Below are 12,859 nucleotides of genomic sequence, written 5' to 3' on the forward strand. Positions count from 1 at the left end.
TTTTAAATAACTGGTGTACAGCGAATAGTTCATATAGTATACAGTATTTAAGTGAACACCTTGCCTAAATGTGATACATTTTGTTAAGGATCCCCGTCCCTCCGCCTAAAAATGTAATGAGGCATTGATTTTTTTTCTGCGGCATCACTATTGCATAACCAAATAATTTCTGAACAATTACCCATACCTTGCGTTAGTTTCGTCATATTTTTTAAAATGGGATTTCATTTTTTTTTTTCAAATGGAACAAAATGAAACAAAAAACATAGCTAGTACAAATGCTCACTCTAAACATTGTTATGATTGTATAGCTATTTGCCGTACTGTTAACATACTAGCTGCCGTACACTTGAAAATGTATCAACAACTATTCGCCGTACACAGACGAAGAACCATTTAAGTCAATTACATCGTAATGACTACATTTAAACATATGACCATTATATGTTTATCCCAGTTTCATCTACATATGCCAGTAACTTCCGTTTCATCATTGTATATGTCATACTTTAATAGTTTTCTCATCTTCTTTCTTTTTAAATGATATTGTACCGGTGCTTTGTAGTCATTTCTTACCAATATCTTCAGATCGCATGAAATAGTTTACAAATCATCTGCATCACATACATCATTGTTTATTGTATAACTGTTGTGCTCCTTTACTTGTCTCTTCGTACTAGAAAATACCAGAAATATCGGAAAACATCCTGTGGCTTGTCTGCGCCTAGCGTCCATGCCCGCTTCGGTACTAGCTATATCCGGTGTCAGTCCTACACAGTGATAATGAACAACAGAAATCCTATCCAAACTTCAGCTTATATTTGTTTTTAGCAACAGACACTAATTCTCAAATAGATAAACAGTGACATAACATCTAAGATTTCAAAATGTCATGTATATGACATCACAGTCATCTGTTTCCACCCTGGTAATACAGATATGTAGCAATGATCATAAGAAACTGTCCACTGATGTGTGATCCCATTTTTATACGCTGGTCAAATTTGACGGGAGTATTATCGTCCGACCGGCATTGACCATCTCCTCCTACATTTATTGACTGATCTCTTTGAAACTTGGTATACATTAATTTATAATCATGATATGAAGTTGTGTTTCCCTTAAAAGAATTTTGATTTGAATATTTTTGCAAATAGTTATTGACCTTTGTTTATTTCAGTATTTGTGATCGATTTCTTTGAAACTTGTTTGGCTTTATTATCATGACATGTTGTTGTGTTTCCCTGAAAAGAATTTTGATTTGACAATTTTTACAAAAGTTATTGTCCTTTGTTTATTTCAGTATTTGATTTTTATCCAGCGATCTCCTCCTACATTTTCGACCGATTTCTTTGAAACTTGGAAATCGTTATAGTTATGATATATAGTTATGTTTCTTTGAACAAAAAATTTATTCGACTATTTTTGAAGTTGTTGCCCTTTGTTTATTTCTAGTAATTGAATCTTGTCCGGAGATCTAGTTTTCTATCGATTTCTTCGAAACTTGGTAGGCTTCATAATCATGATATCAAGTTGTGTTAATATAATGAGTTGGAGACTAATCTTTTGATTACTTGTTTTCCTCAAACTTTTAGAAAATTAAAGAAAATCGGAAGTTGACTTTGTAGTGAAAGGTGAGATTTATAGCATGCTATATATAGCTAGTTAGCGACTCTTAAGGTCATGCAAATCTTATTTTAATGCAAGTTAATAAATAACACTATATGACATTCGACTGGCGTATATTGTTCCGCCCTACGCTACTCTTGTTAGTTCACCTGGTCCGAAGGTAAATTTTGTCCTTTTCTTTTTCTTTGCCTTTATAGCAGCATTATACCAGACAAATTTTGCAAAAGGAAACGTCCTTGACCTTTATTCAAGGTCAAAGGGGTCAAATTTGTTAAAACCCTCAAAAGATTTCTTCAATGTCATGTTAAATAGCTTTTTTACCCGTGTTTAAACAGAGTTATTGCCCTCTACACTTCATTCCATCTGTGACACCCCTTCAGGTGTCGCCCCACTAGTATTTGTGTATTGTACATAATAGAGAGTTTGTGTATTGTAGATAGCTGTAACGGGTTTGTGAATTGCAGATAGCTGTGATAAATGTGTGTGTTGCATTTGTGAATTGTAGATAATATAGTGAGTTTGTGTATTGTAGATAGCTGTAACGAGTTTGTGTGTTGTATTTGGGAATTGTAGATAATATAGTGAGATTGTGTATTGTAGATAGCTGTAACGAGTTTGTGTGTTGTATTTTTGAATTGTAGATACATTAGTGAGGTTGTGTATTGTACAAAGCTGTTACGAGTTGTGAATTGCAGATAATATAGTGAGATTGTGTATTTAGAGTCTGTGTATTGTATTTGTGTATTGTAGAAAAAAATGTGAGTGTGTGTATTGTAGATAGGTGTGACGAGTTTGTGTATTGTTTTTTGTGTAATGTAGATGATATAGTGAGTTTGTGTATGATGATATGTATGATCTGATATGTTATTTACTTTTGCCATAACTATACCGCCTTTCTACCATTTCTTTTAGAATATTTTGCTGACATGGAATCCGAATGGGACGAAACTCTTCTGTACCAAACGAGAGAGGTAATATTTGACTATACAAGAACTCCATTTAGTCGACATTCATAACTCAAATATTTTGGTTAACGTGAACAAGTCACGACATTTGACCGCTTTTGATTGTTTTCAACTCCAAACGTTGATGAAATTAGTTTCATGTTAGATGAAATCTAACTTGATGGACATAATATGATCCCCTTTTGTTACACCTACAATTGTATATGAATACAGTTTTGGTACTGATATATCGGGACTTTTTGACGAAGGAGAATTTCGTAACTTGGTACAACATATCTATACGCATGATATATTTCATTGAAGGGATCATAACGACAGTTAAGGTGTGTGAAGTGAACACAGAGCTCGAAATTTGACGCCAGCGCTATGGAATTTGAAAGATGCAAATTTCATAAGCATTGTCAGTTTTCCACTACTGTTATCAATAAAGAACAACGCACAGTCAGCTTAGTTTTCAAAATAACTTTAATAGTAATTTAAGGTAATTTGAATGTCAAAGTTTTGGCAAACCTACGGAGGCATTGTCCTCTTGTTTCTATACACACTATTACATATCATAACGATTTCGTTGTTCATAAATGTTTGCAGTATTTTCTGTGTAATCACAAAGATAAGTACAGGAAATATGTAAACGGTTTGAGATTCCTTGTTCCAATGCCAAAACTACGCATTGGAAAATCCGTGCATGTTCGGGGAAGCAATAGGCCTGCTGTTTCCCACCGCATGATCGTAAGAGGCGACTAGTGTCGGGAGCCCCTGTGAATCGGGGGTGGTTTCTTTCTTTGCCTCCATTCAGTGGACATTGACAAAATCAAGAATAGACCTGCTATATCCCAATGCATGTGTATCGTAAAAGGCAACTAATGTAGGACCCCCTTTTCTATCTACTTTCTGTTTAAGGCGATGTCTCCCTAGGCACTCGTCCTCAAATAACACTGGCTGTTGTAAGGATGTTAAACCTCACACAAAATAAAAAAATAATAAAGATGAAATGAATAAGTTATAATCAACAATAGTGTTCTGAGTGGGATTCGAACTCTGGATCAGATTGTTATCCTACTGTTTTAAGCTAATGAGCCACCTGGTCAACGGTAATATACAGGCCCAACTGTGTAACTCAATCCAACTCAAGATACAGTTACTATAAGATAAGAAGAAAAAAAATGAAAGCTTCAAATCTGCTAATGCAAAACTTTTCAAAGCGCGAGAATTTCCACTTTTACAGTAGGTTAGGTTGCGTCCAATCTGATTAAATCTAGATCTTCACTCCCGATAGTGGAATCAAAGATCTGGTTTTAATCAGATTGGGTTGCGTCTTATAGTATTCACCTTACTAGGATATAACTACTTGTATGATATGACGTACCTCTTTGTGTATGATGCAAAACACTTGATTTTTGTCAAACAGGAACGTGAATTACAGTTCTCTCCATCAAAATGGTTTACAAGGATAAGTCCAGCAGCAGCGCTCGTAGAGAACCATATTGGTATCCTAACAAAAGGTAGTGGTCATTTTATGTTGTGTTGAGCTGTATGTTTGTTTGTTTGTTTGAGTTTAACCATCGACAACTGTGGTCATTTAGGGTCACGGTGATTTATTAATTTATTTTTTAACAAACGTGTGAGTAGCGAAGTTAAAATGTATATTTAAAGCATTCGCATGGTATGTGTAAATAATTAAAAATGAAAAAGGGTTAAAATAATAAAAGAGATAATAAATAGATTATATGGAATATGTGATATGTATGTATATATCTTTATATAAAACGTCAAAGAGGGTAAGGTGGGTTAAACGACATCAAAGTGTAGACCGGTGTCTTTCAAATTGTGAAATAATGCTCTTGAGTCCACGGAAATGAAAAGAGTTTTCATATCCGGGACTCGAAAGTAATTATCATGATTGTGTTTAAAATGGGAACATTCTATTTAAGAATGTCCCACTGTAAATGGAGTGTCACATGCGTGGCATGTAGGAATGAGTAGGATAAGTGTGCCCAGTGCGGAGCCGAGAGAGGACAACTTCCTCTCTACGATATTTCCGACTGGGAACGCATGTTCTAAGTTTCGATGTGTTGGACTTGGATGTTTGTTACTAAACGGTAATGAACGTGAAAAATATAAATTAACATTGCATTCATTATACTTGTTTTAATACATTAAAGCAGAAACTGCTTTCTGTTCTGTGGAGCTTAAATTCGCGAATTCATGCAAAATACACCTTCTGAACTAACACATATCAAATGACACGTATCATATTTTAAAAACGCGTTGTGTTTACAGGAAGTGAAGAAGCCAGACAAACTCTGGACTGTGAGCTAGACATGGCATACGGCAATAAACCTCTCGAGAAAATAGACATCTTCGGTGGGCAAACCTTACCAGCAGGTATGTGAGCTTACATTGTTTATAGCTGGTCTGTAACACGGTGATTGTTTTCGCGGTTAGGAAACCAATACATATTCGAGCTCAGTAAAGTTTCAAAACGGTTATTATTGTATAAGTGTATCCATGGTAATATATTTGATTAAGTTTACCTTAAACAATCGAAATAAAACGTGTCGAAAATCATTTTGCTAACGACACACGGGGTTTTACGGGGGTTTTACGGCTTTGAGTCTAGAAAAAAACTCGGAGATTAAATGTTTTGCAAATGTCAAAATCGAAGTTGACTATTAAACTGGAAATGAATTTGTGTAATCATTTTTTATTCATTTATTTACTGTATTATACAGACCACGGAAGACATCACTGGAATTAAGAGACAACTTCTAAAATTCGCCATTGAGGACATTTCCATGTTAAATAAACCTTTATAAAGAGACCACCTGAAATGAATTATTACCGTTCACATTATGCAGGATTCTTAGAACTCTATTGACATGCATTTCATTCATTTGACCATAAGCACCATTGATGAGGCCAACCAAAGTTAGCTTTTACTGGACCATATAGTCAAATGGTCCAATAAATACCTTCTTTGTTTGGCTTTTTACCTTATTGACTTATTAATTTTGTTGAAAATGTGCTTGCTAACTTCATATGTTTAACAACTCTTTACGGAATGTCTGAAGGTGGTCTCTGTACATGTTTTAATTTCAACTGGCGTCTCCTCTATTATACAGATGCGCCTGTCTTTTGTTACATACATGGAGGAGACTGGGCCATGCTCGGGTATGTACGATAGATGTACACATATCGGTCATATAAAGGGGGACGTCATGTTAACAAAACAATTGAAAATTAATATTTTTAATATTTTTCTTATAGATATGGTTTTGAATTTAATGTTCGTGAATAATGTCATATCGTGGTAATTTAATGTTTGCCAAATTTAATGTGGAAAGCAAAACGAGAGTTATGATAATCCGTGAAAAGTTGAAAAGATGAACAATATATCGTGTATAAATCGTTTTAAGTACTTTTATTACAAACAAAAGTTTGCGAAGATTTAAGGTATAACGATAAAGGTTACGTCAAAATATTTCAATTGTTGTATGAAAAGAGCTCTTGTTCTATCATCACAATGCACTCTTTATTGTTCTTTACTATTTTTTATGCCAGGATTTAAAATATTTCTTAATCTTTTATTAGACTTTTTCAGCTTTCTGATTAAATATCTATTCTTTGTTTTCTTTAAATTGGATGATTAAAGTATAATTTCTGATGTTTAAATTTCGATAAGGTTTGAGGTTTTTACCTATTCACTACGACATCCGACATCCAGCGTTATTGTTGTTTGGTATTTGTTGTTGTTGTTGTTAAGATTTGCTTATTTTTAGATGAAACACTAATTATGCTTTTTACTTCGCGAAATCTCGCTGATAAGGCTAGCAGGCAAGAGAACACAATAGACCAATGAAATGTATTTGTTGAATGAATTTAAAAGTAAAAGGTAAACATTCCTTGTTCTTACCTCCATTTATTATTGAAACGTTCGTACCATCCGTGTAAAGGCATCTAGTTAGATCCGAAATCAAATGAAACATTTCACATGTGTCGTATGAATTTACACAAAACTCTTCACAAATCTATACAAATAATCACCGTGTCTATACTGGCGATTATAACATGAAATCGGTCTCGAGTTCAAACCAAATTCCATGTTCTAATCGACAGTATAGCCACTCAAAACAACGTATTATCCCCTAAATAGTATATTAACATGACAACAGAATTCATAACGTACACATAATATATATGTATATCGCCGTGACTCGTTACACTTTATCGTTGAGTGTATGTGTTTTAATGCTTTAGGAGAGAGTCTTCAAGTTTTATGGCTCCTTACTTGGTAGAGAGTGGAATCGTAGTGATCCCAATCGGATATCAAAAGGCACCGGAAGGTAGGGAGATTCGTTAATCTGAACAGCTTTCTATCCTTATTAAATGTCCACACTAATTAAGTGAACGAACTAATGGAACAGGATATGAGAGTGATGAGTATTCTAAATTTTTGACTCCGTGGTGTAAAGCCTCATTAGCCAATAAATTGGTAAACAAATAAAAATAAATAAATAAGAATAGAGTTTTGTTTGGTTTGGTTTTATGGAGTTTAACGTCCTTTCAACAGTTCATGTCATTTAAGGACGTGCCTCTATATGTATAATGTATGCGTGTGTGCCAGAGGCAAGGTATTTTGGTGCATTTGCCTCCTTGTGAAAGCGCGAATCTGATGCCGACATGATAGTTTTACCGAAAGCGATTTTGTATTCTGTTATTCAATTAGGATTTAAAGAAAACTGTAACTGTATCCTTCTCTTGCAGTGGACATGCCGGAAATTGTAACAGAAATCAAGAAAGCTGTGTCATTCATTTTAAAGTGGGCCAAAAACCGTGGAACACGGTAGGTAACAATCAAATATTCAAATTGTAAAGCTTGATAATATTTATAAATAGTTCATTTCTTTTTTTATCATTTCTTCAATATTGCAATATTGCAAAGTACTGTTTCGACTTTATATTGACAAGATTATTGATACAAAGCTCCAGAGAAGAGTTAAAGGTAGTAGTGTCTACATGAGAATAATCGGATACATTTTAATTCCAATAGTTCCTATGTTAACACACGGAGACCAAGTTCACTATATATTTATATAGCCTGTACATTCTTATACACAGGGATAATATGAACATTTTTCATCATATTGGATACATTGTGACAAATGTCACTGGTCCGTTTGTCATGAATACTATATGACCTCTACCTTAACTTTATCTTTCGTACATTTGACAGATCTGTATATATAGGAGGTCACTGTGCCGGTGGACATCTTGCTGCTATGATGCTGGGGATTGACTGGACAAAAGAATGTGATATATCCAATGATTTACTTAAAGGTATAAATTGACATATCCGAATGGGTTCGTCTAACTTACTAACTCATCGTCCATTTACATTACCCCCTTGTCCCCCTACCATTTCCTTGCCCTGCACCCGCTCCTAAATGAATCCACTCCGAAAATAGGCTAACTTTTACCCTGGAGGTGATTTCAGATTTAAAAAAATAAAATAAAATACACATGTTTATAGTTGAACACTCATGTTGTTTGGTTTTGTTTTTGTGTTTTACGTCCTATTAACACCTATGGTCATTTAATTACGTACCAGGTTTTAATGGTGGAGGAAAGTCGGAAGTCCCGGAGAAGAACCACCAACCTACGGCAAGTACCTGGCGACAGCCCCACGTAGGCCTCGGACCCGCGACCCAGTGGTTGAGGGCTAGTGGCAGCAGAATGTCAGACGCCTTAACATACACTGAGAAAGCTCTAGAAACTCTGTCTTATAGTTTGTTAACATTCTACTTGTGATACTATTTTACCTACTTGCTGTATCCAACAGGTGGGATTCTGATATCGGGGATATTTGACGTTCGTCCGTTAGTTGACACTTATATCGGTGATCCGCTCAACCTGACACGGTAAGTGTTTTTAGAGAAACGTAAATAAAAGTAAGAAGGTAGCACAAAGAAATATCTTTAAGCAGATGCCTTGCGAAATAAAATGGAATTTAGTTTAAGCAGATTTTATTGCATATTACAACAAAAGGATTAAGCGCAAGTTATCACAACTTATTGATGCCTTTTCCCGATTGAATTACAAAACAATGCATGATAACGCAATAATCTAGCTGTAGATATAATTGACAAATTTTATAGAAGTAGAAATACTTGGAAGTAGGGCGTAGAATATTTTAGTAGATGGTTTTAGTATAGTCATATACACATGTATATATAATGACTTAACAATAGAATTGCGCCTCTGGCTTGCTCCTCACTTAGCACTGTTCACATACTTTCAATAAACAAATGTCCGGTCTCATTCCTGTGTCCATCACTGTAGTGACCACTCATGTCAGCCTGTAGATCATTCCTCGAATCACAGTATACTTTCTGTCAGGCAAGAGTTGCGCTATTTTGATATCATTATTTACTGTGAACATACGATTTTGAATTGTTAATATTCTACAAATGAACATCAAACAGAGAGAGAGAGAGATAGACTTTTTTTGTCCTGTCGCTTCGGAAGATGGTGAGTGTTTTTTTAAAAAAAAGAAAACGTTTACTTTCGAGAATATATAATTGCACCGCTTGACATATTTGTATATTTGAGTGCAAGTTAAGATTGTTGTCACCAAAAAGTAAGTGATTAGCAGATATATTTGGATACCAGTTCAGTTTGTTTATCATTTCTGTTCTTTTGTCCTGATATAGGGGGTTGAATCTAGCTATGGAGTTCACTAAGATATATTGACCATACACTACGTATTTCGTTTTATGCATGCTCTATTTTAGCGAGGTTGCGTGGGAGTGCAGTCCTTGCAAACACGTGGACACCATAGCTTCTCTAAGTAGAAATAGGACCTTAATTATTGTGATGGGAGGGAAGGACACACCTACCTTCAGACAACAAAGTAGTCAGTTCGCGGAGGTAAGTACCAAGAATGAACAGCATTACGGATAATCAAGGATTTTCATTTTGAAGCTTGTTCCTCAAATGATTTGTTTAGAATAGAAAATATGTTGTAGTTTACTATCTTTCACCTTGACTATGTATTCGTACTTTTATTTTTATTTTACGTCAAAATGTCACTTCACTGCTGTTTTGTTTTTTCGGGTATTTATTTTCATTTTTATTATTCGTTTTGTCTTGAAAAAAAACAATATAGCTTGGATTTCTTCAAGCACAGTTCATAATTAATAACAATTGAAAAAATGAATTAGTTGATACAACCAAACATGTAACATTTGCAGGATATCCACACCACTTTCAAAAACGCTCTAAATATAGATAATTAACTTGGTTAAAAGCATGACAATGGTATTAATGAATCATTTCTGGAAAAAAGCGAGGAAATTCTTTATAAAATAAATATATGACGAGATATATGAATAAATGAATAATTGTTCTGAGAGAGAAAACAAATTGCCACGCTCTTCACGGATTTGAACCAAGAATGCAGTCAACGTTTTTTTTGTTTGGCTTGCTGTGTTGTTGTCCCTTTTTAAAGTTTTTCTCACGTTTTTCTAGTAATTAGTTCATTCATTTCTTTGACTGTCTGGCTGGTATCTCATTTCATCACGTGACACTATCATATTAGTTCCAACTATCAAATATATTACCGATATAATATTATTGTTACAGCAACAATAATACAAGGTAAATTAACAAAAACATATATTATCATTAAATCATATGACAAACTCCCATCGTTTATATTATTATTGAATGACAAAACATGTTCACAGGCAATGAGGAAAAGGAAGGTGTCAGTAATTGTGAAGGACTTTGAGGAGTACGACCACTTCCAAATCAGCGAAAAATCTTGGTTTGAATATAAGGTATTGGGCAGAGCCATATAAGTGCATGCATACTGTAATTTTCTTGACTATCGCGAATCATTTATTTATTTTGTATTCGAGATCAAAGGCCATCGCTCGGTATCATACTTTGCAAATATTCTTGACACAGTCAAACAAGTGTATCAACTGAAGACTATAATGGATGATTTATTATACATATTTGCCCCACTGAGCATAACCGTATAAATCTAGATTTGTGCCCATACCTTCATGCAAGTTGATAAAGTAGACGTTCGGTGGCATCCCGCTTCATAATCATGAGAGGCGACTAATGTTGGAATCCCAGCAGGATATTTGCAATCCTTATCTTTTTCCTTTTCTACCTTTTTTACAATGCCCTTTTTGATCTACGTGTAGCCCTGTGTGACCTGAATGTTTTATTTAACCATTATAGTAAATAGGCCGTCAAGTTAAGATATAAAATTAAGTTCCCTGTCGCTTCTTCTTCATCTTCATCAAAATTTCACAAAAACATATATACAATTTCAAAATTAAATTAAATCGTTAGGTTTATGCACCTAAAAATATACATAAATTACTTGATATTTTCGTTTTATTTTGATTTCGTTAATGTCATCTCTGTTTCAGGAAATCACCAATGTAATGATGGCATAAAAGGGAAACCATGTTAACTTAAACCATTGGCAAACGTTGACAGAACATTTATATTCAAGTAGCGTGGAGAAGGTGATTCACTCCATTGCAAAACAAAATTTAAAAAAGCTGTTCCTTCATTACATTGAACATGCTTTTTTTGCTTGACAAAATGTTTGTGGTATTCAACATGAATATAGAATGTGTAGCTAGAACATGTATTGTTTATATATGTATTTATCATGACTGTTGCAATACTTAAAAGAGAGGTTGCCATCTAGGTGATTCTTATATTATTTTGATAAAGTAACAGGTAAAACCCTAATAAACAGCATACAGTAGCTTCATATAAATAATCATATTAGAAATATGCAAGTCCCGATTCAATTCTGTAATTCTACCTCATATATTGTTATTATATGTGTAGTTTTAGCTCTTTATCTCTTTGCATATTGCAAATAAATATCATGAACTTGCAAAAGTCTGTTTAAAGTTTCATTTTTTTTGTGCCTAGCACGCAACAACCCATTAATTATATCACCAGTCTGTCAAATTGTTAACAATGGATCTAACACTAAAATATATACTATTTTCTGATTATTGTTTTAATGGAGTTTGTTATCCCACAAGAGGACATTAACCAAACATATTCACACTTTCTGAGTATTGTTTTAATGGAGTTTGTTACCCATAATGGACATTGACCAAACATTTAGTTTTGTTTGGGAGGTAAATAAAATACAATTACAAAATAGTCATAAAGTGTGTTTTGCAGCGAATATGATAAGTAGTAAAAGAACTTTTGTTAACTTTGAAATTTACTACACGTCTTTTATTAGGTGTCGCAGAGAACACTTTTTTAGTTGCGCGGATATGACTTAAACATAAAAAATATATTTATACTACAATACCATTCACAAATGGACGCCCATAGTTTATACTCAGTAAAAGTTAACACACAAGACCCGCCCCCACCCCAAAAACAAATGAATACCATTACGTCAGAAAAAATAGACTTATAAAAAACATATGGATACAAAAAGACAAAAACAGGAATTGAGAAAAAAATGCACTCAACAAAATAGGTAGAGGTAAAACCAATTCCTATGGAGACACAGTGACTTACATTTCTTGCACATCAGACTTGAATATCACATATCGTACAAATTATATCCCGTGCTCGATCTGTCGATCTCGTCTGCTCGGTCTTGCACCGTTTCGTGCCATTTTACATCACATTTTACACGGTGGTATATTCATCTTAAGATACAGTCAAAAATTAACTTCACTGCATCATAAGACTGTTTATACCTTCTAAGACTCGTCTATGATGCTAGGGGTTGGAGCAGAAAAGATTGAACTCCGAATTGTCTTAACTACTGATAGAACAGAGGGGCAGATGCGTTATTATGAATTAAACGGTTAAGAGCAGTACTGCTTTTTTATTAACCAAATAATCTTGAAAGTGTGTAACAAATAGCGATAGTATTGTCCTACATCACACTGAACACAAGTACATATTTTAGATAAACATGAAAAAAGTTTTCTCGAAATGAACATCGTCTCTATTTACAAAATGACTTAGCTAAAGTACAGGCGATATGTTGTTTTAAGTCTGATCCAATATATTCAAGAGAAAGGTGAGTGTTTGAAACATTTATGCAAAATCGATTGTTTAACATATATTTCAAAACTTACCTTTATCCATAACAATTGAATTGTTTCAAATGAAACAAAGCTTTGTTTTATTTGCATGAATTTGCAAGTTGTAATACATTATTCATAGGAGTAAAACTCTAAAAAGATGTCAAA

At 34.0% G+C, this 12,859-nt stretch overlaps 1 protein-coding gene across 1 annotated transcript in view; it reads left to right on the forward strand.

Moving 5' to 3' along the window:
* The window catches only part of LOC110457494 (kynurenine formamidase-like), a 21,154-nt gene extending 9,632 nt beyond the window's left edge, over positions 1-11,522 (forward strand). Inside the window, exons 2-12 of the mRNA XM_021508802.1 lie at positions 2,542-2,600; positions 4,003-4,096; positions 4,875-4,979; positions 5,717-5,765; positions 6,852-6,937; positions 7,359-7,437; positions 7,828-7,931; positions 8,434-8,512; positions 9,386-9,521; positions 10,340-10,432; positions 11,042-11,522. Coding sequence (XP_021364477.1) covers positions 2,556-2,600; positions 4,003-4,096; positions 4,875-4,979; positions 5,717-5,765; positions 6,852-6,937; positions 7,359-7,437; positions 7,828-7,931; positions 8,434-8,512; positions 9,386-9,521; positions 10,340-10,432; positions 11,042-11,068 — 897 coding nt within the window. The 5' untranslated portion in view covers positions 2,542-2,555 and the 3' untranslated portion in view covers positions 11,069-11,522. The remainder of the gene's footprint in view (positions 1-2,541; positions 2,601-4,002; positions 4,097-4,874; positions 4,980-5,716; positions 5,766-6,851; positions 6,938-7,358; positions 7,438-7,827; positions 7,932-8,433; positions 8,513-9,385; positions 9,522-10,339; positions 10,433-11,041) is intronic.
* The last annotated feature ends 1,337 nt before the right edge of the window (positions 11,523-12,859 follow it).

Source organism: Mizuhopecten yessoensis, unplaced genomic scaffold, assembly GCF_002113885.1.
Source record: "Mizuhopecten yessoensis strain PY_sf001 unplaced genomic scaffold, ASM211388v2 scaffold9157, whole genome shotgun sequence".
Taxonomy (NCBI): domain Eukaryota; kingdom Metazoa; phylum Mollusca; class Bivalvia; order Pectinida; family Pectinidae; genus Mizuhopecten; species Mizuhopecten yessoensis.